Source organism: Gekko japonicus, unplaced genomic scaffold (genome assembly GCF_001447785.1).
Source record: "Gekko japonicus isolate JY-2015 unplaced genomic scaffold, Gekko_japonicus_V1.1 scaffold1118, whole genome shotgun sequence".
In the NCBI taxonomy this organism is placed as follows: Eukaryota; Metazoa; Chordata; class Lepidosauria; order Squamata; family Gekkonidae; genus Gekko; species Gekko japonicus.
In genome coordinates, this window is record NW_015176006.1 from 523,003 (window position 1) to 546,085 (window position 23,083).

Sequence of the window (23,083 nt, forward strand, 5' to 3'; positions counted from 1 at the left end):
GGGGGGGGGAGTTTGAGGTGTGGAATGGAGTGAAGTCCAATCAGCTTCCATATGCAAAAGACCTTGAAATGCTGGGCGGGACTGCACAAAGCAGCCAGTCAACCCAGCCAGCGTCTTCTGACTGACAGTTCTTCCGGCCAAACACTAAAGGGGCCAAATTTAGAACGTTCAATATACAACGTTGCTATTCAATTATAATAAGGGAGAGATGTTCACCCCTGAATGTCTCTTGCCTTGAAAAGCCTGTGGGGTCACCATAAGTCCCCTGCAACTTGATGGCACGTTCCACCACCAAGGCCACCTAGCAAGCTTTATGGCAAGGTCAAGACAGGAATCCAAGGCCGCCAGGTTTGCAGCTCTCTCTCTCTTTGCCACTGTGCCAGCTGTCAAGAACTCAATTCTCAAGATTCAGGGCCTCGGTATCTTGCCAAACCTGTTCTGCAGTGTTGGGCTGGCCTGTTTACAGAGAGAAGGGCAGTTTGCTTTGCCGTGCCACTGCCCCTTAAACAAATGGCAGGCCGCAAGCGGCAGCTGCCTCTCAAAACCTATCAAGCTAGCAAGACGACGAAGCATTGCTCTCGATTCTTGACGAGCATTACTCTCGATTCTTTTTGGAGGAGCAGGCAGGGAGGGGGGACAGAACCAATTAAGTGGACAGTTTTACACCTCATTAAGCTAACAAATAGCAACGCGATGGCCGCTAATTGGCAACATAGCTGCTTTTAAAATCCTGAATACATTAGGGCGCTTGTTAAAACGAATCAGGTAAGTGTCAGAACAATGAAGAGCGCTAGAGCGGGCAGAAGCCTCTCGCGTGGGCTGAACAACACGTTAAATCACAGCGGCGTGAAACAGTCTGTCGCCGCGTCTGCCCCCATAGCGTCCTTGGCAGGTGTACGTTGCGAGCCAAGGGAACTTCCCTGTGTGGCTGCAGGAGGGTTCGGGGTCTCGTTCAGGCCATGCTGTAACGTGGGCAAAGGAGCTCTGTGGACATGGCGCAAGATCCAGCATGTGGGCAATGCCTGCATTGCTGCTTTGCCTGGGCCGCAAGGCGGCTTAAAGGAGTGCCCCCCGAACCTGTGTCGAATCACAGGGGGAAATTCTTCTGCCTCACCAGCATCATGCTTAAATTAGGACTCGACAGGAGGAGAGACAAGAAGAGCAGTTGACCCTCTGCATCCGCAGTCCAGGGGTGACAGTACTTGCGTGTCTCTCTGAAGCTGAAGACCCGTCGAGCAACAGACAAGCCTTTAAGGATCGACAGGGTCAAACAAGCGGTCTCAGAACAAAGAAAGCTACAAACCGAAGCTAAGTAAAACCTTATTTATTTATTTATTTATTTATAGTTTCGATTTATTATACCGCCCTAACCCCCGTGGGGGTCTCTTATCATTAAAGGGAAGATCAGCAAAGTAGTTTAACTGTGAAAGAAATATAAAGGAGTAGATAGAGCGGGGTTAAGGGACGTTATAATCAATGTTCCCTCTAAGCTGTGGAGTCTTGTGAGCAAAAATTCTATTTTGTGAGCTACCGGCATCAGAGTTGTGAGCACGTGATTTGGCTGCTGTATAAATCAGTTTGCTCTGGCGCCATCCTTCCTGAGCTAAGACAAAAATGTGTGAGCCGGAGGCTAAAAAACTGTGAGCTAGCTCACACTAACTCAGCTTAGAGGGAACACTGGTTATAATTAAGGCCAGCAAGAAAGTGGGGTTAAATTAGGACTCGACAGGAGAAGAGACAAGAAGAGCAGTTGACCCTCTGCATCCGCAGTCCAGGGGTGACAGTACTTGTCTGTCTCTCTGAAGCTGGAGACCAAAACTAGGAACAAAAGAAGGGAAGGACCAGTAGTGGCTGAAGGGGACCTCCCCAGGCCAATAAAACAAGAGACAGGCAATCCTTCCTTAGGTGCTGCGTCTACACAGCTACTGGACATGAGCATCTCTGCAGGGAACCCTCACCACAAAAGTGGGGTTGAGGGCACGGATCTTCTCTTCTCGAACGAGCAATAAGCTTAACACGGCTAGAAACTATCTAGCCATCCATCTACGGCGGGGGTCCCCAACCTTTTCGCCTATGGGCAACTCAGGAGTTCGACATAGTGTGACGGGTGCAGCCCCAAAATGGCTGCCAAAAATGGCTACTGAAAGAGGTGGAGCGGGCCAAAAAACAACCGCAGCAGCTTATCTTCAGTCACACAGTGACGATCCTTGTGTTGAGGCGGCAGCGACTGCCAAAGCCATGTTTCTAAAAATCTACACATCTAGTCAATTCTCTATGGGTCAAGCAGAAGTCTTGCTGGACGGAAGCCCGACCTGGCTCCATGTACTTCCTAAAAGCATTTGGTGGGCACCAGAAAAGGCGCTGGTGGGCACCACTGCGCCCACAGGCATGTTGGGGACCTCTGATCCATGATATCTACGATATTTGCCTCCAGACCTTCCTGTAAATGGGGGGAGGTATTTATGAATCTCCTGCATTTTGCAGGGGGTTGCACTAGATGACCCGGAAGGTCCCTTCCAACTCTATGATTCTATGATCTCAAGGTGGTATCTGCAGTTCTCACCGCCTCTACCTTGACTGTGAAACCTGGGCTCTCACGGGGAAGGGCACGAGATGATTCCCATGAGCAGGTCCTCTACAGTTGACTCTTTCGCTAGCCAAAAAGGACTGAGTCAATGGCCTGGGCGAAGGAGGGCCAAGCATTTGAAAACCATTACCTTAATTAGAACCCCAACGTAGATATGATAAATATGTAATCATCACCAGGCTCAATACTTCTGTTGATTATTTTAAAAAATAGTCATTGTGAAATAATGAAATTAATTCTAAAAAAACACCGTAACCAATGTGTCAGATCTATGGGGGGGAGGAGTGCTTCCGGCTCCCCAGCAAGCAAGACTGAGGTGTGGGCAGCCTCTGAGACTGCTGTGGATGACGACTTCCCGTTCCAATGTGGAAAGGTCTGCACAGTTTGTTGCAGGCGGGCAGTAAGAAAAATTTCGCTGTACTGTTTTGTCTAGATCCAACTGCTGAAAGTCCAGAGGGATGGTGATCCTAGTTCTTGGCCTAGCTACCAAATGGCATCACGACCAAGTTAGAAAGGGAAGCAGGCATTTATTTGGTGTAGAGCCAGTTTGGTGTAGTGGTTAAGTGCGCGGACTCTAATCTGGGAGAACCGGGTTTGATTCCCCACTCCTCCACTTGCACCTGCTGGATGACCTCAAGCAAGCCGTAGTTCTGTCAGAGCTGTTCTCTCACGAGCAGTTCTCTCAGAAAGAGCTCTCTCAGCCCCACCTACCTCACAGGGTGTCTGTTGTGGGGAGGGGGAGGGAAAGGAGATTGTAAGCCGCTCTGAGATTCCGAGTGAAGGACGGGGTATAAATCCAAGCTCCTCCCCCTCCTTCCTGTATTTATAGCCCGCCCTTCCTGCGAGCAGGTTCAGGGTGGTTAACAGCATTTCAACAATACAATAAATATAATGAAAGATTTCAAACACAGTGATACACATTAAAACGGCGGTCACAGCCCAAGGATAGAATTGGCTGGTTGTGAGAGATTCCCTGGCCCACTGATAACGGAAGAATGATAGCCAGCTGTTAATGGGAGACAAGGAACACATCTGCCCTGGGGCCTTCTCAGCTGCATGGAATGTTTCGTCTGTGGCCAACTAACAGACGGCCAATATTTAACGGGTCAACTGACCAGCATGCCAACTCTCTACCATCCCGAGTTCCATGAGGAAGACAGGGTGGTGTAAAGTAATTCGGCATATAAGCAAGGAAACAAAGAAAATAATAAAAAAAGAGCATAAGAGGACATAAGAGAAGCCACCCAGTCCAACATTCTGTGTCACCCAGAGGCCAAACCCCAGGTCCCATCAAAAGGTCCAACAGTGGGGCCAGAACTCCAGAAGCCCTCCCACTGTGGCCCCTCTGCAGCACCAAGAATACAGAGCATCACCGCCTCAGACATAAGAACATAAGAGAAGCTGTGTTGGATCAGGCCAGTGGCCCATCCAGTCCAACACTCTGTGTCACACAGTGGCCAGAAACCCAGGTGCCATCAGGAGGTTGACCAGCGGGGCCAGAACTCCATATGCCCTCCCACTGTGGCCTCCCAAGTACCAAGAATACAGAGCATCACTGCTTCAGACACAGTGTTCCATCTATACGTTGTGACTAATAGCCACTGATGGGCCTCTGCTCCATAATCCCCTCTTGAAGAACACCTAGAATGGTGGGAATGGGCCCTTGCAAAGATCACAATCCAAAACTGTGTGTTTTCTTTAAACAAACAAACAAAAAACCCTAAGGAAACCCTTCCCCCAAATTCTGTTAAAATCCAACGGCCATACCTTGCAGAAGTCTGCCAGCTTTACAAACATGGATACCAAAAGCAGCCTCGAAGTTCTCAGAAGAGACGAGATCCGCAATCGCTAGTGGGGACTCGTAGTCTGAAGTATCCCGGATGATACACTCGTGACCAGCTGCTTCTAGATGATCCCTTTTGTCACCAGAGCAAATGGAACGAGGGAGACAGAGAGAGAATATTTGAGCCTGCTTAAAACAATTCACTGTTTCACAGAGCTTGCCCTGAACCCTTCTTTCCGGCTTAAAAAAGGCACCTGAGATAAAAACAGGTGGTTAGACCAAGAGTCACCAACCTGGTGCCCGTGGGCACCATGGCACCTACCAACACCTTTCCCGGCCCCTGCAAAGTGCTTCTAGAAAATCAGTGGGGCTAGGTGTTAGAGAATGAACTTGATGCTTGCTTCATGGACTTATATTTATTGCTACACACACAATGGACTGTGCACACACTCACACATAGGCTCAGAGAACTGTACATCCCAAGTCACCTGTTGTGATGCAACACATAGAAGGTGCCTGCACAAGCCTTACACGTGAATGAGGTTTCAGTTACACAGCCTAATGAAGGAGCACACACCTCCATTGTTGTGAGCAGTAAGAAACAACAACTTGAGCAGAGACAACCTCCATTGCTGAATCAGTTGTGATCACTTACGACACATCCATGCTTTGTTCTACATTGGTATTTCCTGCCAAATGGACATTTGTTTCACAAAGAGAATGGCCAGCATCATCTGCACTTCAGTGAAGCATCCTGACCTCAAGGTTTTCACACCTGACCAGATGGCCCTCTTTGAGTAAGGTATTAGATTTCAATATTGACCACTCCTTTAGGCAACCTCCCACTCCTATAGGCAACCAATAGGATTGTTTTTGGGACGGACTAACAGGAAGGTCCCTTGGACTGCAAGAAGACACACAATGGACTGTGCACACACTCACACATAGGCTCAGAGAACTGTACATCCCAAGTCACCTGTTGTGATGCAACACATAGAAGGTGCCTGCACAAGCCTTACACGTGAATGAGGTTTCAGTTACACAGCCTAATGAAGGAGCACACACCTCCATTGTTGTGAGCAGTAAGAAACAACAACTTGAGCAGAGACAACCTCCATTGCTGAATCAGTTGTGATCACTTACGACACATCCATGCTTTGTTCTACATTGGTATTTCCTGCCAAATGGACATTTGTTTCACAAAGAGAATGGCCAGCATCATCTGCACTTCAGTGAAGCATCCTGACCTCAAGGTTTTCACACCTGACCAGATGGCCCTCTTTGAGTAAGGTATTAGATTTCAATATTGACCACTCCTTTAGGCAACCTCCCACTCCTATAGGCAACCAATAGGATTGTTTTTGGGACGGACTAACAGGAAGGTCCCTTGGACTGCAAGAAGATCAAATCAATCAATCCTAGAAGAAATCAACCCTGACTGTTCCCTGGAAGGCCAGATAATGAAACTGAAGCTCAAATACTTTGGCCAGCAAATGAGAAGGGCCTGATGCTGGGAAAGACTGAAGGTCAAAGAAGACGGGGATGGCAAAGGATGAGATTGTTAGACAGTGTCATCGATGCAACGAGCATGAAATTGAGCAAACTTCAGAGGACAGTGGAAGACAGGAGGGCCTGGCGTGATCTGGTCCATGGGCTCGCGAAGAGTTGGACTCGACTGTGCGACTGAACAACAAAAACAGGAAGGTGGGCCAGGAGGTTGGCACACCCATCTCCTGGATCTCCGATAAAAGAAGAGAACCAGTCACATGGTCTCTCTCTCTCTCTCTCCTACTTGATCAACTAGTTAGCATCCCCTGCAACAACCCCTGTCTGTTTTATACTTCCCTTTTGTCCAGCTTGCTATCCCCAAACCCTTGCCTCTACTTTGATCTCTTGATCTGCAGTCAAGAGACCCACACGTTCTGGCTGGTTCTAGTCATGTGTGAACTCCTTTAGATTTCTATTTCTTCCCATCCATTCTTCATTGGAACAACCAAGCTGCGAAGACAGATAAGTATTGCCCATCATTAATGCAACAGTGCTTATTTTTCATACTGCATTTCTAAGGAACTTGATTGAATGTGTGAGCGCATCAGTATTGTTTGTATGAGATTTATATTCTTCAAGTAAAAGACATTTATTTTAACAACACCAGCCTCGACTCCTTCTCTGGTAACCCTTGGTGGGAACAGGACCTTGGTATAGTTGGCAAGCACCCAGTTTAAAATTTGCCAATTGCTGTAGATAAAGCAGTTTGGCTAACGTAGGTGGGCTTTATGTCCAGCGGGGCTTCTGACTGGTTGCACAGATTAAAAGGCATCCTTTTAAACAGAACATTGCCTGAAATGCTGAAGAGGTGCTAGAGTTATATATAACCCCACTCCATGACATGTTGTGGTTGCCTCCGCCTCTTCTGGCAGCCATTTTGTGATTTGCACCAGCTCCTGTGGCAGCCATTTTGTGAATGTGCCCACAGCCCTGTGACAGAACTCCAAAGGTACCTGCAGGCTCAAAAAGGTTGGAGGCACCCGGGTGAGACTTCATCTGGACTGGACCACTATGGGTGCTGAGGCTGCATACTTGGAACACTCCCCAACAAAAGAAGGGAACGCAGACAACTGGTCTGGGTCCTTCCCTGCAACACCCAATTCTCCTACATGCAATCAACGCAACAGCCCGGTTCACTGCTTTGGAGAGTGGCCCCTATGGCACTGTGCCCTGCTGGAAGTCCCTTCTCCTCCCCAAACCCCTCTCCCCAAATCTCCAGATATTTCCCAACCCAGAATTAGCAACCGTATTCATGAGGCCTTTTAAAACGGAGGTGCCAGAGATGAAGCCCGAGATCTTCTGCATGCAAGCAATGCTCCCTCTAAGCCGTGGAGTCTCATAAGCAAAAATTCCAATTTGTGAGCTCCTGGCATTGAAGTGGTGAGCGAGCGATTGGGCCACTGCATCAATTAGTTTGCTCCGGAGCCCTCCTTCCTGAGCTGAGGCAAAAACGTGTGAGCCGGGGGCTAAAAAACGTGAGCCAGCTCACACTAACTCAGCTTAGAGGGAACACTGCGTGCAAGACATGTACCCTATCCCAGAGTACTTTTCCATTACACAGACAAACCGGGGCAGGCCAAAGGGGTATAGCTGAAGGGTCATTTCTCCCGTGTCTTCCCGCCAGATCTTCCACCATCACCTTTTCCAGATGTCCAGGTGAGCTGCTGTCATCGATTTCGCCATCCCTATACAGGCTAATGGCATAACTTGAACGCCTCAGCTCTCTAACCTGCCTCAAATACTGTGTTTCCTAGTGGCCACCAGCTTTGTTTACTGGTATATCAAGTCTCAAATCAAACATCTACATCAGGGGTGTCAAACATGCAGCCCAGGGGCTGGATCAGGCCCCCGGAGGGCTTCCATCAGGCCCGCAGTGGAACTGGCCATCTCCTGCTTCCAGTTCTGCTGCTGCTGCATCACAGCTTGCTTCGCCAGACTCTCTTAATCACTCAGCCATTTCATGTTTTAACCTGGGTCCTCCACTCAGAACTCTGAGCGTGAGATTTCTGTGGGGAATGTCAGTAAACCAAAAGGAGGTTTGCAGCTTACAGAGCTAATGTTTTCAGCATGTTTTTATTTTAAGTTAAAAAAAAAATCTCTGTGTTTGTGTCCTTTATAAAGTTTATATCTCCGCTACCTGGCATTACATTTATGACACACGTGGCCCGGCCCAACAAGGTCTCATTTATGTCAGATCCAGCCCTCATAACAAATGAGTTCGACACCCCTGATCTACATGAAAGGTCCCCACAGCGCCTGCCGACTTCTTTCCTGGCCCCCCTACCAAGTGATTTTACAAAGTGGGCAGAGCCAGGGCAGGGGCTTCTGCCCAGCAAGACTCCTGATTGGCCACTGGAGATTTGATTGGCTGTGCAGATTTTTAAAAACGTGCTATGCTGGCAGCTGCTGTCAAAGCAACAAGGATCTCCACTGTGTGACTCAAGGTAAGCCATAGCAACCACTCTGCGGTTGGCTATGCCTCCTGCAGCAGCCATTTTCCGTCCACCATCTTGTGGCTGCGCTCACCACACTGTGTCGGAATTCCGAAGGTGCCCAAAGGCTTCCCAAGTCCTTAAAGCTTTTCCCTTTGACTCTTGTATTCGTTTTCAGCTGGGAGAAGATCTACAACAGGGGTGTCGAACTCATTTGTTATGAGGGCCGGATCTGACATAAATGAGACCTTGTTGGGCCAAGCCATGTGTGTCATAAAGGGTAATGCCAGGTAGCGGAGATATAAACTTTATAAAGGACACAAACACAAAGATTTTTTTTACTTAAAATAAAAGCATGCTTACAACATTAGCTCTGTAAGCTGCAAACCTACTTTTGATTTATTGACATTCTCCACAGAAATCTCATGCTCAGAGCTCTGAGTCTTGGACCCAGGTTAAAACATGAAATTGCTGAGTGATTAAGAGAGTTTGGCGAAGCAAGCTATGATGCAGCAGCAGCAGAACTGGAAGCAGGAGATGGCCAGTTCCACTGCGGGCCTGATGGAAGCCCTCCGGAGGGCTGATCTGGCCCCTGGGCTGCATGTTTGACACCCCTGATCTACACTGAACAGCTCATATCATCCGCCTTGGATTCTAAAGGCCTCATTATGGATATTTTGCACTAAATGCAACAGCGAATGTTAGCACCTGCTAACATAACAGCAGGATTCTTTTCACATTCTGAATTCAAGAACAGTGATTTGTACCTAAAAAAAAATTTTTTTATGTATTTTTCCTTCCTCTGGGCAACGACAGAAATGTGGCCAATTACCACAAATCACTCTTTTGTTGAAGCGCTAAGTTTGCATGTTAGAATTCATTTTAATCCAGCATGCTAACAACCACATGGTGGGGGTGGATGTCCGAATCCATTTGTGGCTTTATTCTGAGACAAGACCTGGATATGCTCTGTTACGCCTTGGGTTTCAAAACCTCCCGGGGGGGGGGGGATTAACAAATGCATGAGCGCGTTTTCCCAACACCGATTTTTGCCCCACGTTGCAAGGTTGGGATGAAAAGTGATCAGAGAAGGGTGAGGGCTGCTGCTGTCAATCACTAATGAGGCCGAAGGAAAAGAAGATCCCTTCCTGGCCTCTGCAGCGTTTTCATCCTAGCAAGGCTAAGCCACGCGTCTTCAATCATGGGGAGGGGGCTATACCACAAAACTCTTCTGACAACGTTAATGGGTGCCAGACAGAAGCCCAAAGGTATCTCAGACGTTCAATGTTTCTAAGAACATAAGAGAAGCCAATGTTGGATCAGGCCAATGGCCCATCCAGTCCAACACTTTGTGTCACACAGTGGCCAGAAATACCAGGTGCCATCAGGAGGTCCAGCAGTGGGGCCACTGTTCATACACAGGTGTTGTATTGTTCGTAGTCTCATTGTCCCACTCTCCTGGATTTCTGCAAGCTACAGAAAACTGAATTATTCAAGAGGGCTTTTCTATGCGGGCAATAGAGCTGCTGTTACCATCCCACCGAAGTGGTACCTATTTACCTACTTGCAATTTCTTGCTTTCGAACTGCCAGGTTGGCAGTTCCGTTCCGTGCGCCTTGGTGTTTAGTCATGCCGGCCACATGACCACGGAAACGTCTTCGGACAGCGCTGGCTCTTCAGCTTTGAAACGGAGATGAGCACCGCAACCCTAGAGTCGGACTCGACCGGCTTTCGAGCAAGGGAACCTTTACCTTTACTTTAATAGAGCTGCACTATACTAAATGATTCGCAAAGTTACTTGGATCAAATATTGAGGGCTGTGGCCTGTGTGTCTTTTGCTGTGAGGTGGATCCTATTGTGCAGTTTTTTAATGTACCAGGTTAATATTTATTTATTTATTTAGCTTCAGTTCGGTTTTTATGGTTCTGGCTGGTTCTACAACCCTAATCCTACTGCATTGTCTACTCAATGTCCCATCCATCAATAGTACTGACTCGCTCTGTGTAATCCGCCTTAGGTCTACAAATAACGTAAATCAAGAAATCAAATAACGAAAATCAATCAAGAGGAGGGCAGAGAACCTGAAACCGAATTTTTGCCTGGAGATGGAAATAGTGATGGAAAGAGCCCCACTCGACCAGACCCTGCCACGTGCTTTTCTTGGCGCCCTGGCCCGGGAGACACTTACTGGATCCTCTTCGCCGTAGTGACGTTCCCCGTCCCGGCTCTCAGAGGCGCCAGTAGCAGCAGCCGCATACTCCCTGGCACGCTCGGGCTCCGTGCCTGCCCTACTTCCGGTGAGTCCCTCTCAGCTTCATTCCCTCAGCTTCCAAACCGGAAGCTATCGTTGCCTCTCTGGCCGACTTATGTCACACACCCCTCCCTTGTAGCTCTATGATAGCCGTCAATCCAAAAAGGTTCCCTTGGAAACAGCACCTGAAAATCATCGTTCCTACATCCTTCCCGGAAATTGAAAAAGGGACTTATTGGCAGTAGTACTATTAATATTATTTTATTGTACAATATTTTCCATTGGTTAACTGATAACGTGTGTTTTCTGTATGTCATGGTGCCCTGCGTCTACAATATTAGGGGGGGTGGCTGGATGTTTTATACGACCAACGGGCGGAGTCTTTAAGTCCTTCCTCCCATTGCCACCTTTATAACCTGGGCATGCTGTGTTCTTGCAGGTTTAACATAAATATTAAGGGAGGGTGGGGAGCAGATGAAGCTTTTATCTAAGCGTTGAAAAAGCGCCAGGAAAAGCTTTACCTACTCCGTTTTTTTCAAGAACCAGCTGAAAATGAATACTATTTTATTTACATTAGTTATAGTCTGCCTTTGCAGAATTGGCCGTGGTAAGTACTTGGACAGGAGACAACCAAAGAAGACGGGGGGGGGGGGGGGGGGCGGGGGGGGCGGCGGACTCTGATAAGTGATCACTGAACTTATGCTCCCACATTTTTGTCTTAGCTCAGGAAGGAGTGCTCCAGAGCCAACTAATTGATGCAGTAGCCAAACCACTCGCTCCCAACTTTAAGGCCAGTCGCTCACAAAGTAGAATTTTTTGCTCACAAGACTCCACAGCTTAGAGGGAACACGTATGCACAGGAAGACAATTGCAAAGCACCTCTGCTCATCTCTTGCTTGACAGGCCGGTGGATAGGGTTGCCAACCTCCAGATGTGGGTCTGGAGTTCTCCCAGAATTACGACTGATGTCCAGACTACAGAGACCAATTCCCCTGAAAGACAGGGCAGCTTTGAAGGGTGGACTGGACACCATGGCCTCACATCCCTGCTGAGCTCCCCCCCCCCCGCGGGCCCCCCCCCCCCCCCCAACTCCGTGGTCCCTTGGCTCTTCCTCCAAACCTCCAGGAATTACCCAACCCAGAGCCGGCGACCCTGCTTGCAAATGGGGTCTTGCCATGAGCTGATTGCAACTTGATGGCACTGACTTCTTCTTTCCCATTAGACTGAAGGCAGATTACACAGTGTAAGTCAATGAAATCAACAGGCTGGGACATCCAATAAGCAATGTAACAGGATTAGGATTGCAGAAATCTGAAACCAAGAAGGCACCCAAGACAAATTTATTTATTTATTATTTGTATTTATACCCCGCCTCGCCTGACAAGCAGGCTCAAGGCAGCTAACAGGATTAAATAGCATGACAAAAGATTAAAACAATTAATAAATACCATAGTTAAAACAAGTAAACAACAACAATTACAGAACCAACTATGGCGGCAATCCAATCGAATCCCGAGATTGGGGTAGTAACCAGCGGAGACTCTGGCCAGAAGATGGTCTAAGTTTGGCCAGAAGATGTTCCAGGGCATGCCCCTCAGTGGCTACTCCTAATCGAACGCCTGGCAGAAGAGCTCCGTTTTACAGGGCCCTGATGTTCTCTGGGAGCTCATTCCACCAGTATGGGGTCACCACCGAGAAAGCCCTGGTTCTGGTAGTATTCAGCCTGACTACTTTCAGACCAGGGAGGTTCAACCGATGTTGCAACCCTGACTTCAGTGCTCTCTGGGGCTCGTATGGGGAGAGGTGGTCCCTCAGGTAGGCAGGCCCCTGACCATATAGGGGTTCCACAAAGGTAGAACAATCCGTAAGGGCTGGTGTCGTGTCATAGTCGGCACATGGGACTGGGACCTGGGATGACGAACAAGAAGAAGAGCTGGATTTATACCCTGCCCTTCACTCGGAGTCTCAGAGCGGCTTCCTCTCCCCACAACAGACACCTTGTGAGGTAGGTGGGGCTGAGAGAGCTCTGAGAGAACTTGTGACTGACCCAAGGTCACCCAGCTGGCTTCGTGTGGAGGAGTGGGGAATCAAGCCTAGTTCTCCAGATTAGAGTCCACTGCTCTTAACCACTACTCAAATCCCTCACTCAACCATGGAAGCCTGCAAGGGGGGCCTTGGGCCTGTCACAATCTCTCAGCCTTACCTCCCTCACAGGTTGTTGTTGCAAGGATTAAGTGAAAGGGGGGGGGTGTTGACAAAGGTCACTTTGGGTCCCCGATCAGGGAGAAAGGTGGAATATGAACAAAACATGATTAAATAAGTAAGTAATATGACACACTAAATGATGCAGAAACTATATAGTAGGGTAATACATACAACAACATCTTACCTCCTCTTCCCATAGATTTGCTTTTACTCTTGCTAGGCTAAATGTTGTACCATCTGCAGAGTTAATGGGTCGTTTTGCACACGTTCCCTATTCAATTAGTTTGCACCTGCACATCTGGTGAGACTGAGAAGTTGACACAGGCCCTTTTGTTTTGTTACTGCTGGGTAGCTCCTAGGTCTTATTGGATACACCTATTTTAACAAAATACCATCTTCCATTTGAGTTATGGGTGGTTTCTTATTTGCTGCCAGATATTAACCCGGCAATTACTGCCTCAGTAGCAAGATATTTAGCAACTATAATAGCATTGAAGCGTAAATGGTGGATACCACTGAAAAGCTTATATTTATTTAACTATTTTAAATATGTTCAGAATGTTTTATATTGATTATATCTTACCAATTCAGAAAAGTTGACTGGTTTAACTTTGTTTTGATGTTTAAACAGACATTGTGTTTGATGCATGTGCTTGAGACCTCTGGTCATGTAAGCCAAAATAAATTATATATATCTTGTCGGCTCTCAGAAGCTAAGCAGGGTTAGCCCTGGTCATTACTTGGATGGGAGATCATGAAGGAAGACCAGGGTTGCTACACAGAGGCAGGCATTGGAAAACTACCTCCGTTAGTCTTGTGCCTTGAACCCCTTATGGGCAGTGTTCCCTCTAAGCTGAGTTAGTGTGAGCCAGCTCACAGTTTTTTAGCCTCTGGCTCACACATTTTTGTCTTAGCTCAGGAAGGAGGGCTCCAGAGCAAACTAATTTATGCAGGCCCCTGCCACACGGCAGGGGAAACACTGGGAAAAGTGCGGCTTCTAAAAGCCGCACCAAAGTTGAGACGCCGCGGCGGGATCCCACGGATCCCCTGAGCTGCGGCGCGTCGCTCCCTGGCACAATCAGATGCCGGGGAGGAAGAGATGAATGGGAGGGGGAGGATGCCGAACTGTGCATGCTCAGGCATGCGCAGTACGGCCGGGGGGCGGGGATGCGCCGGCGCAAGGATGCGCCGGCGATCCCACGGCCGGCTTGAGGCGCTCTTCTCCAAAGAACCACCTAGGTAGGTAGTTCTTTTTTAGTGCTGGTTTTTGGGCGGGAGGGATGGATCGGGGACGGGCAGGCAACGATTCCCAGATGTTGCCGTGGGATCATGCCTGTTTGCTCCGCCCCCAATCCGTCCCGCTCCCGGCCCAAAACCCCTTGTTTGAACAGGGCCGCAGTAGCCAAATCGCTTGCTCACAACTTTAATGCCAGTAGCTCACAAAGCAGAATATATACTCACAAGACTCCGCAGCTTAGAGGGAGCATTGCTTATGGGAGCACCATAAATCGGCTGCAACTTGAAGGCACATCACACACAGAGAGAGTCTCTTTAAAGCACAATTTCTCTCTTGGTTAAACACACAGGAACAGGGACAGTAGAGCAAACATGGCAACCATTACATTTAGTAATGCTTTTATTCCCTCAGACGTGGGAGGGCAGAGACAGGTTTGTGATTCTTTTATAAACTGGATAGATATTCAATAGCAGAACCATTTCATGACTCTGTGCTACACAGAGCAGTTCCTATGAATGTCTGCCTGCCAAATGGTTTTCAAGGATTTCTGGAAAAATAAGAGAGGGGCCAATGTGTCAAAAGGCCTCAGGTAAACATTTGTAGGTCATAACCACCAAGAATAGATGAGCTCCGGAAAAATTCTACAGAGGAGGCAGGGAGATTGTTTATTGTAAGGCATTAAAGTGCAGGGATGTGTTGCTGGTGACCAAGACCAAATCAGGCCTGAACTCTCCCAAGAAGAAGATGAGGAGGAGGAGGAGGAAGAGGAGATTGGATTCACACCCTGTCCTTCACTTGGAACCTCAGAGCTGCTTATACTCTCCTGACCCTTTTTTTCCACTCCCATCCTCACAACAGATACCCTGTGAGATGGGTGGGGCTGAGAGAGCTCTTTCGAGGACTGCCCTTGAGAGAAAAGCTCTAAGAGAACTTGTGACTGACCCAAGGTCATACCAGCAGCCGCATGTGGAGGCATGGGGAAGACACAACCTGAGATGGATTGACTCAGTCAAGGAAGCGACAGCCCTCTGTTTGCAAAGAATCAGATGCAGCAAAACATCACAAAATAATGAGCTCTGGAGTTTCCCAGAATTCGCCATCCAGTTGCATGTTGTGTGAAAAAAGAAAACGAAATGTGTGAGTGGGGGGGGGGTGTTTCTAGGCACTGATGACAAAGCCCCTCACCTGGAGTTTCTGAGGTTCTTAAAATGGAATCCAAGGGTTGATGCAGACTTAACAGATTTCAAGTGGCGCAGGAGGGAGAGAGAACCAAAAAATCGGCCTGTCTGATGCTCTTGAAAATAAAACCCAACAGTTATTTGGATCTCACCCCAGCACTCACTGGAATTTGGGTCCTTCACGAATCAGACACTGGAAGGAAAAAAAAACATGTGTTGTTGGGCGGCCAGTCTGACTCCAAACCGGAAGACCTAGACCGGGCATTACAAGCTGTGGCTGGTTGGCTTAGGCTGAGCCAGCTGAAATTGAATCCGACGAAGACGGAGGGCCTGAGCCGCAGCGGACCGGGGGTAGGGATCCTGCGCCCGACCTTCGATGGGGCGCCATTGGTGCCAGCACCGGAGGTTAGCAACTTGGGAGTGCTCCTGGATGCCTCCTTAACAATGGAGGCCCAGGTAGCAGCCTCTGCCACGGCGGCCTTTTACCGTCTCAGGCTGATCAGGCAGTTGTTTCCCTTCCTCGAACGCAACAACTTGGCGACAGTGATCCATGCGATGGTCACCTTGAGACTGGACTACTGTAATGCCCTCTACGTGGGGCTGCCCTTGTCTGAAATCCGGAAGCTACAGCTGCTGCAAAATGCCGCAACCAGGCTATCGATGGCACTGAAGGCACTGCACTGGCTGCCTATAGCATACCAGATTGGTTTCACAGCGCTGGTTCTTACCTTTAAAGCCCTTATGGCCAGGGACCTACATACCTGAGGGACTGCCTTTCTCCATACATACCCCAGAGACCGCTGCGGTCAGGGACCCAGAATCAGCTCCCCCCACCCCCGAGTATCAAGGAGGCCAGGCTAGTGACAACCAGGGCCAGGGCTTTCTCAGTGGCGGCTCCACTCTGGTGGAATGAGCTCCCAGAGGAGGCCAAAGTCCTGCGGGACCTTTTGCAGTTCCACAGGGCCTGCAAGACGGAGCTCTTCCGCCAGGCCTTTGGAGCCGCCATCACTATTGACAACTGACAGCCTATGATGGGAGAGCCCCGATCCCCTGGGTCTTCCGATTACTGCCCAAGCGAATTGCCCAGGACGACTGAAGAAGATCAACAAGCTGACTGTAAGATGGGGAAACTAAGTACTAGCACTTTACTATATTACCACATCTATGGTTTTTATGGATTGTCATTGTATTAACAGATGTTATACTTTTATACTACACTGTTGGGATTTTATGTAAGCCGCCCTGAGCCGGCCTTGGCCGGAGGGGAAATCTAATAAATAAATAAATGTGCACACAACCGTTCTCTTAATGAAGCCGGAAGTCAATTTTAGACAACACAAGAGGCGGGACCCGCAATACTCGCGGGGGGGGGGAGACGCTCCACAGGAGAAGCACCCGCTGGTGAGCCTTCACCCCTGTCTCCCCCCCATCCCTGGAACCCATGGCGAGGCCTGACCTCAGCCCGCCAAGCTTCCCCCTCCCCCAGCAGCAGTGGCAGCGGTGCCTCGCTGATCTGCCGAACTTCCCTCCCCCGGCGGCAGCGGCGCTTCTCTGGCCCTCCAAGCTGTCCCCCTTCCCCCCTTGGCGGCAAGGCCTTGCTAGGATGCTGAAATTTCTCCGTTTCTCCCTCTCTCCCTCCTTGTCTCCCCCCCGCGCAGCGAGGCCTTGGTAGCCCACAAACTTTCTCCTCCCCCAAGGTTTCCCCCTTCCCGGCCCACCGGGATGTCTCCTTCCCTCCCTCCCGCCTCTCCCCCTGTTATGTATTGCATTGTATATAACTGCTATGTGAACTGTGACATTGAGATTTGAATGTAAATACTGATGTGTGAATCGCCTGATTGAGATGCCATGTTGAGCTTCATCCTGGGCTAGGATCCTAATGTAACCAATAGGAGCCCTAGCCCAGAAAGTGTCTGCCAATCACCGTGCAGAGCGGGATCGCTTGTGATTGGTCGTTATTACTTCAACCTCATAGGTTGCCTGATTGTACAGTGGGTGTGGCTACATTAGCCGGGAGTGTTTAAATATAGAGCAGCCAGTGCATGTCTTTGGTTCGAATGATGGTCCTGGCTGGCGATCGTTGTACCGAGTTCGGAGAAGTAACAGAGCTGAAGAATAAACCGCATTCTTGCTGAATCACTCTCCGACTTCTTTGTTAAGCGCACGACTTAACAATTGGCGACGAGGATGGGATTCTAGTGCGGGTAGGCAGCCCCGCTAGAGCAGACCCCATGTCGGACAACGAGGAAATCGCCGGGGCCGGCCAGCCACAGGCTCCACCCGCTTTGGTGGCCCCGCCTGTGCGCATAACGATGGCCGCGAGCAGCCAGAAGTTCGAATGCTTCGACCCGACTACTGAGGACTGGGACTCTTACCTCACAAGGTTTGAGTTCCATCTGGAGGCGAATGACATCACGACGGAGGAGAAGAAGAGGGCGACTCTACTCAGCTCGTGTGGAAAGAGCGTTTTTGACATCGCCCGGTCACTGGTGGCACCAGATGACCTCAAAACCGTATCCTTTGAAAGCTTGACAGACAAGCTGAAATCACATTTCTCTCCACAGCCGTCGGAAATCGCCTGCAGGCACGCTTTTTACAAGCGGGGCCAGAACGCAAATGAGTCCATAGCTGAGTACGTTGCAGCTCTTCGCAAGGCAGCACGGCCTTGCAACTTCGCGAATGTGGAGGAGGCCCTCCGAGATCGCCTCGTTTGTGGTCTGAGAGACGAGCGACTGCAGCAACGCTTGTTCGCAAGAACTACACTAACGTGGGCCATCGCCTATGCCGAGGCTGTCGCCGCGGAAGCTGCTGACAGGTCAACCAGGGAAGTGAGACAACGGGTCGCCACAGCTGATCAACGCGTCCACCAGCAGAGGGCTAACGACGCAAGCAGCGACTCCGATGATGACGTCTGCAAAGTGAAGGCGGGAACGTCCAAGCGGACCCAACGGAAACCTGCCGAGTGTACAGCATGCGACGGTTGCGGCGGGAAACATCGGCGCGAGCGTTGCTGGGCGAGAGACCTCGACTGCCGGAAGTGCGGAAAGCGGGGGCATGTTGCCCGGGTATGCAGAGCCGCAAACAAGTCTTCACCAGCTTCATCTCCCCGCCGGCACCAACGTCCCCGAGCCGCACCGAAAGAAGACACCCGCCAGATGACAGGGAGCCTGTCGTCAGAAGCCACAGCCACCGTCCTAAGCACCGAGAGCCGAAAAAAGATCCACGTCATTCTCCATCTCGACGGCGCACCGTGTGAGATGGAAGTGGATTCCGGGTCGGCGGTAACCGTTTTGTCTACGCAGACGTGGCACAAGCTGTTCCCAACACGAAGTCGGCGGAGGTTGCGAGCTGCGGACATCCGATTGTCCGATTTTCAGGGAAATCGAATCCCTCTGGCGGGGAGGGATACGTTCACAGTTAATTTCAAAGGGAAAGGTGCTGTGCTTTCATGTTTGATCGCTGAGGGAAACCGTACCAACCTGCTCGGGTTGGACTGGTTTGAGCCTCTGGGTATTGCTGTTGTGGGAGTTAATAACGTTGTGGAAAATAAATGGGCTGTATTATATGCTGAATTTCCTGAAGTGTTTGGGGGCGGATTGGGAAAGTATAATGGTCCCCCAGTGTCTTTTGAGTTGGATCCTGCTATACGCCCTATACGCCTAAAATACAGGAAAGTGCCCATTCCGTTCAAGGCAAAGATCGAGGCTGAACTCGATAAGCTACTTGAACAAGGGGTGTTGGAACCAGTTCCTTGTAGTAAATGGGAAACCCCCATTGTTACTCCAATTAAACCCGATGGGTCAATACGAATTTGCGCTGACTACAAGTGCACGATTAACAAAGCCTTGCAGCAGCATTCGTACCCTGTACCAGTCATTAGCCACGTACTGGCATCACTGGGAGGAGGGAAGGTATTCGCCAAACTCGACCTGGCCCAAGCGTACCAACAACTCCCCGTGACCAAAGAGGCGGCTGACGCCCAGACCATCGTAACGCATAGGGGGGCGTTTAGAGTAAATCGACTCCAATTCGGAGTGAATGTTGCGCCGGGGATTTTTCAGAGCCTCATGGAGGGGTTGTTGAGGGGGGTGCCGGGCACGGTGCCCTATTTTGACGATGTCTTAATAGCGGGCAAATCTGATGACGAGCTGCTGTGCCGAGTGCGGGAGGTGCTCAAACGTTTTTCTGATGCGGGCCTGAAGGTAAAAAAGTCGAAGTGCCTGGTGGGAGTCCCGAGTGTGGAGTTCTTGGGGTTCCGGGTGGATGAGTTTGGGGTCCATCCTACTAACGATAAGGTCTCCGCAATCCAGAATGCCCCACGGCCACAAGGGAAGAAGGAGTTACAGTCCTTCCTAGGACTCCTTAATTTTTATCACGCCTTCTTGCCCCACAAGGCGTCGATTGCGGCCCCATTGCACAACCTGCTGCATAAAGACACAAAATGGAGGTGGGGTCCAGAGCATGAGCGGGCATTCGATGGGGTGAAAAAATTGTTGTCGTCTGATGCAGTGTTAACACATTATGATGAGGACAAACTGCTTGTGTTAGCTGCTGATGCGTCCCCATTTGGGGTGGGAGCTGTGCTGAGCCACGTAATGCCCGACGGGCGGGAAGCCCCTATCGCCTTTTATTCCAAGTCGCTAACAGCAGCGGAAAGAAACTACGCGCAGATTGACAAAGAGGCTTTGGCGCTAGTTTCCGCTGTTAAGAAGTTTCATGACTTTTTGTTTGGACGGAGATTCATACTGGTGACAGACCACAAGCCCCTGCTAGGGATTTTTGCCCAGGACCGGCAACTCCCTGATGTTATGTCCGCACGCATGTTGCGGTGGGCTTTGTTCCTCTCAGCCTACGAGTTCGACCTGGAGCACAGGCCGGGTAAGGCCATTGGACACGCTGATGCGCTCAGCCGCTGCCCTCTGCCCGGCCAGGACTTGGACCCTGCTCCTACTTGCTCCATTCTAGCTATCGAGGAACTGCCGGAGGCACCTGTGTCTGCTAAGGACATTGCTGCTGCGACAGCAAAAGACTCTGTGCTCAGTCGTGTTATTAACTGGGTGTGGAGGGGGTGGCCGGCAGGAACGTTGGAGCCGGAGTTCAAACCGTACAAAACGCGGGAAAGCGAAATGTCGGTATCAAAGGGCTGTTTGCTGTGGGGGAACAGAGTGATTGTACCGCAACGCTGGCGCGAAAAAGTGCTGAAATCACTACACGAGGGCCATCCCGGCATGGTGCATATGAAGGCTCTGGCCCGGGGATATGTATGGTGGCCTGGGATGGATGCTGACATTGAAGAGTGGGTACGGGGGTGTACGCCATGCCAGCAGGCGAGACCCGAACCGCCAACCGCCTTCCCACAGAAATGGGAATCGGCGGGAAAGCCTTGGTCGAGGCTGCACATAGATTTGGCGGGCCCAGTACAGGGTCAAATGTTTTTGATTGTGGTGGACTCTTTTTCGAAATGGTTGGAAGTGGCGCCAATGTCTACCACCACTTCCACTGCTGTTATAAATGTGTTGCGCCGCTTAATTGCCACGCATGGGTTGCCTGATGTCCTGGTAAGCGATAACGGCGCTCAGTTCGTGTCGCAAGAGTTTGCTCAATTCCTGGCTAACAATGGCATCAGGCAAATTACGTCTGCCCCGTTCCACCCAGCATCGAACGGGCAGGCAGAGCGAATGGTCCGCACGACCAAGGATGCGCTTGCCAAGCTAACATCCGGGGATTGGGGAGTGAAACTAGCGTCATTCCTTCTACGGCAACACGTAACGCCGTGCTCTGCCACAGGCCGCAGCCCGGCCGAACTATTGATGGGGCGACGCCTAGCGTCTTTGCTGGATAGGCTGCATCCAGACCTCAACGACTTGAGGCCCCAGCAGCAGAGTGTTCCCAATAAGGTCCGCACATACGAGTGCGGAGATACTGTGTTCGCCAAGAACTATGCTGGGGGACATTCGTGGCTTCCAGCCACTGTAACTGAGGTAGTGGGTTCCCGCATGTATGTAGTCCAGCTTGCGGACGGGCGCAAATGGAGGCGACATGTGGACCAGTTGAGGCAGCGGTGGGCGACTGGCCGCCCCACCTCGCAACCTGCCGAGCTACCTGATTCCGAGGACCTTCCACAACCTCTTCCGGAGGTGAGTTCTGATGTGCCCGAGGGCCCAAGTACTGTCCGCGAGCCAGGGCAGACCCCTACTCAAAGACCCATTGCTAGTGATGGAAGTGCTCCTGACTCTGAGGTCCCAGAGTCGTGCAATACTCCCCAGAATGAAAGGTGCCCTGAACCTGTACAGCTACGCAGGTCTCAGAGATCGCGCAGAGCGCCAATGTACCTAAGCGATTATGATTGTACATAGTGTTTTTGCTTAGGGGGGAGGGATTTGTTATGTATTGAGATGTATATAACTGCCTTGTGAACTGTGCCATTGAGATGCCATGTTAAGCTTCGCCCTGGGCTAGGATCCTAATGTAACCAATAGGAGCCCTAGCCCACCCCCGTGAGGCCTCGTCGGCCCGGCCAACTTTTACTTTCCTCCCCAGCCAGCAGCGGTCGCGGCAGCGAGGCCTCGCCAATTGACCAAGCCTTCCCCCCACCCCCTCCCCTCCTGTTGCCGCTGCCAAAGCCATTCCAAGAGCGTTCCCTGCACACGCACAGTGGACGCTGTTTTACTTTTGAGGGGATTTAAGTATCCCCCCAATATTTTTTCTAACTTTTCAGATTTTTGTGCACACCTGGGGACTGCCCCAAGTGTGCACGAAAATCTCCCTCCCCCCAGGTGCCCCCGATGTGCAGAAATAAGTATCCGCATGCAAGGGGGCAACTTGGCTATTAGATATATAGATACTAGGTAAAGAGAAGGGTTGCCAGGTCCCCCCCAGCCATGGGAGTGGGATGGGGGATAGGGCTGCCCAATCGAGATTGGGGAACTCCTGGAGATTTGGGATTGGAGCTTGGAGAAGACAGGGACCTCGGTGGGGTACAGTGCCATGGAGTTCACCCTCCAAACCATCCATTTCCTCCAAGGGAAGGGATCTCTCTAGTCCGGAGAGGAGCTGTAATTCAGAGGGGTCCCCAGGTCCAACCTGCAGGTTGGCATCCCTAGTAACAAAGGCGCAGAAGTCAAACTGGGCCACAACATCAAGTGGCCAGAGGAGGGCATGTTTCCTCTGCTTCAAGAAGCAATTTTGTACCATTATGGGACAGTTTTGTCTGCGTTCTCTAGAGATTCAGGGGAATGCCATTTCCCCCCTGGTGATTGTGGCAGCAGTGAAAAGCTATAGCATGAATGAATCAATAGAAGCCAACACCTCAAATGACCAGGAAAGCATATTAGCCCACTTCTATCCCTGTTTACCTTGAAATAAGCCCTGGCTTGTTTAGTGAGGCTTAGTTGCACGGAAGATTGCTGCTGTAAAGATATTTAGCCATGAAGAGCATGTGACAAATCAGGACGCATCGGGTTTACCTGTTCACCTCTCCCAGGAACGTCTTAGCATCCTCATGCAAGCTGTGGTCTCTGTTTGTGTCCAGCATCTGCAAGTGGGAGATCATGTGAGAGTCCTACCTTATAAGGTTGTTGTGATCCATTGTGGATGGCCCAGGCTACCTTGATCTCGTCAGATCTTGGGAGCCACGCAGGGTCCGCCCTGGTCAGTATTTGGGTTGGAAACCACCATGGGTTGCTATGCAGGGTCACTCACTATGCAGAGGACGGCACTGGCAAACCACTTCTGAATGCTTCTTGCCTTGAAAACCCTACAGGGTGGCTGTAAGTCGGCTGCAACCTGATGGTCCTTTCTATGCACACAAAGCTTTATATACTCAAAAGCTTTATATATTATTATTATCATCATCATCATAA

General features: G+C 50.2%; 1 protein-coding gene across 1 annotated transcript in view; it reads right to left on the reverse strand.

Moving 5' to 3' along the window:
* Nucleotides 1–23,083, reverse strand: part of GLT1D1 (glycosyltransferase 1 domain containing 1) — a 142,050-nt gene that overhangs the window by 109,737 nt on the left and 9,230 nt on the right. Inside the window, exon 2 of the mRNA XM_015426487.1 lies at nucleotides 4,355–4,503. Coding sequence (XP_015281973.1) covers nucleotides 4,355–4,503 — 149 coding nt within the window. The remainder of the gene's footprint in view (nucleotides 1–4,354; nucleotides 4,504–23,083) is intronic.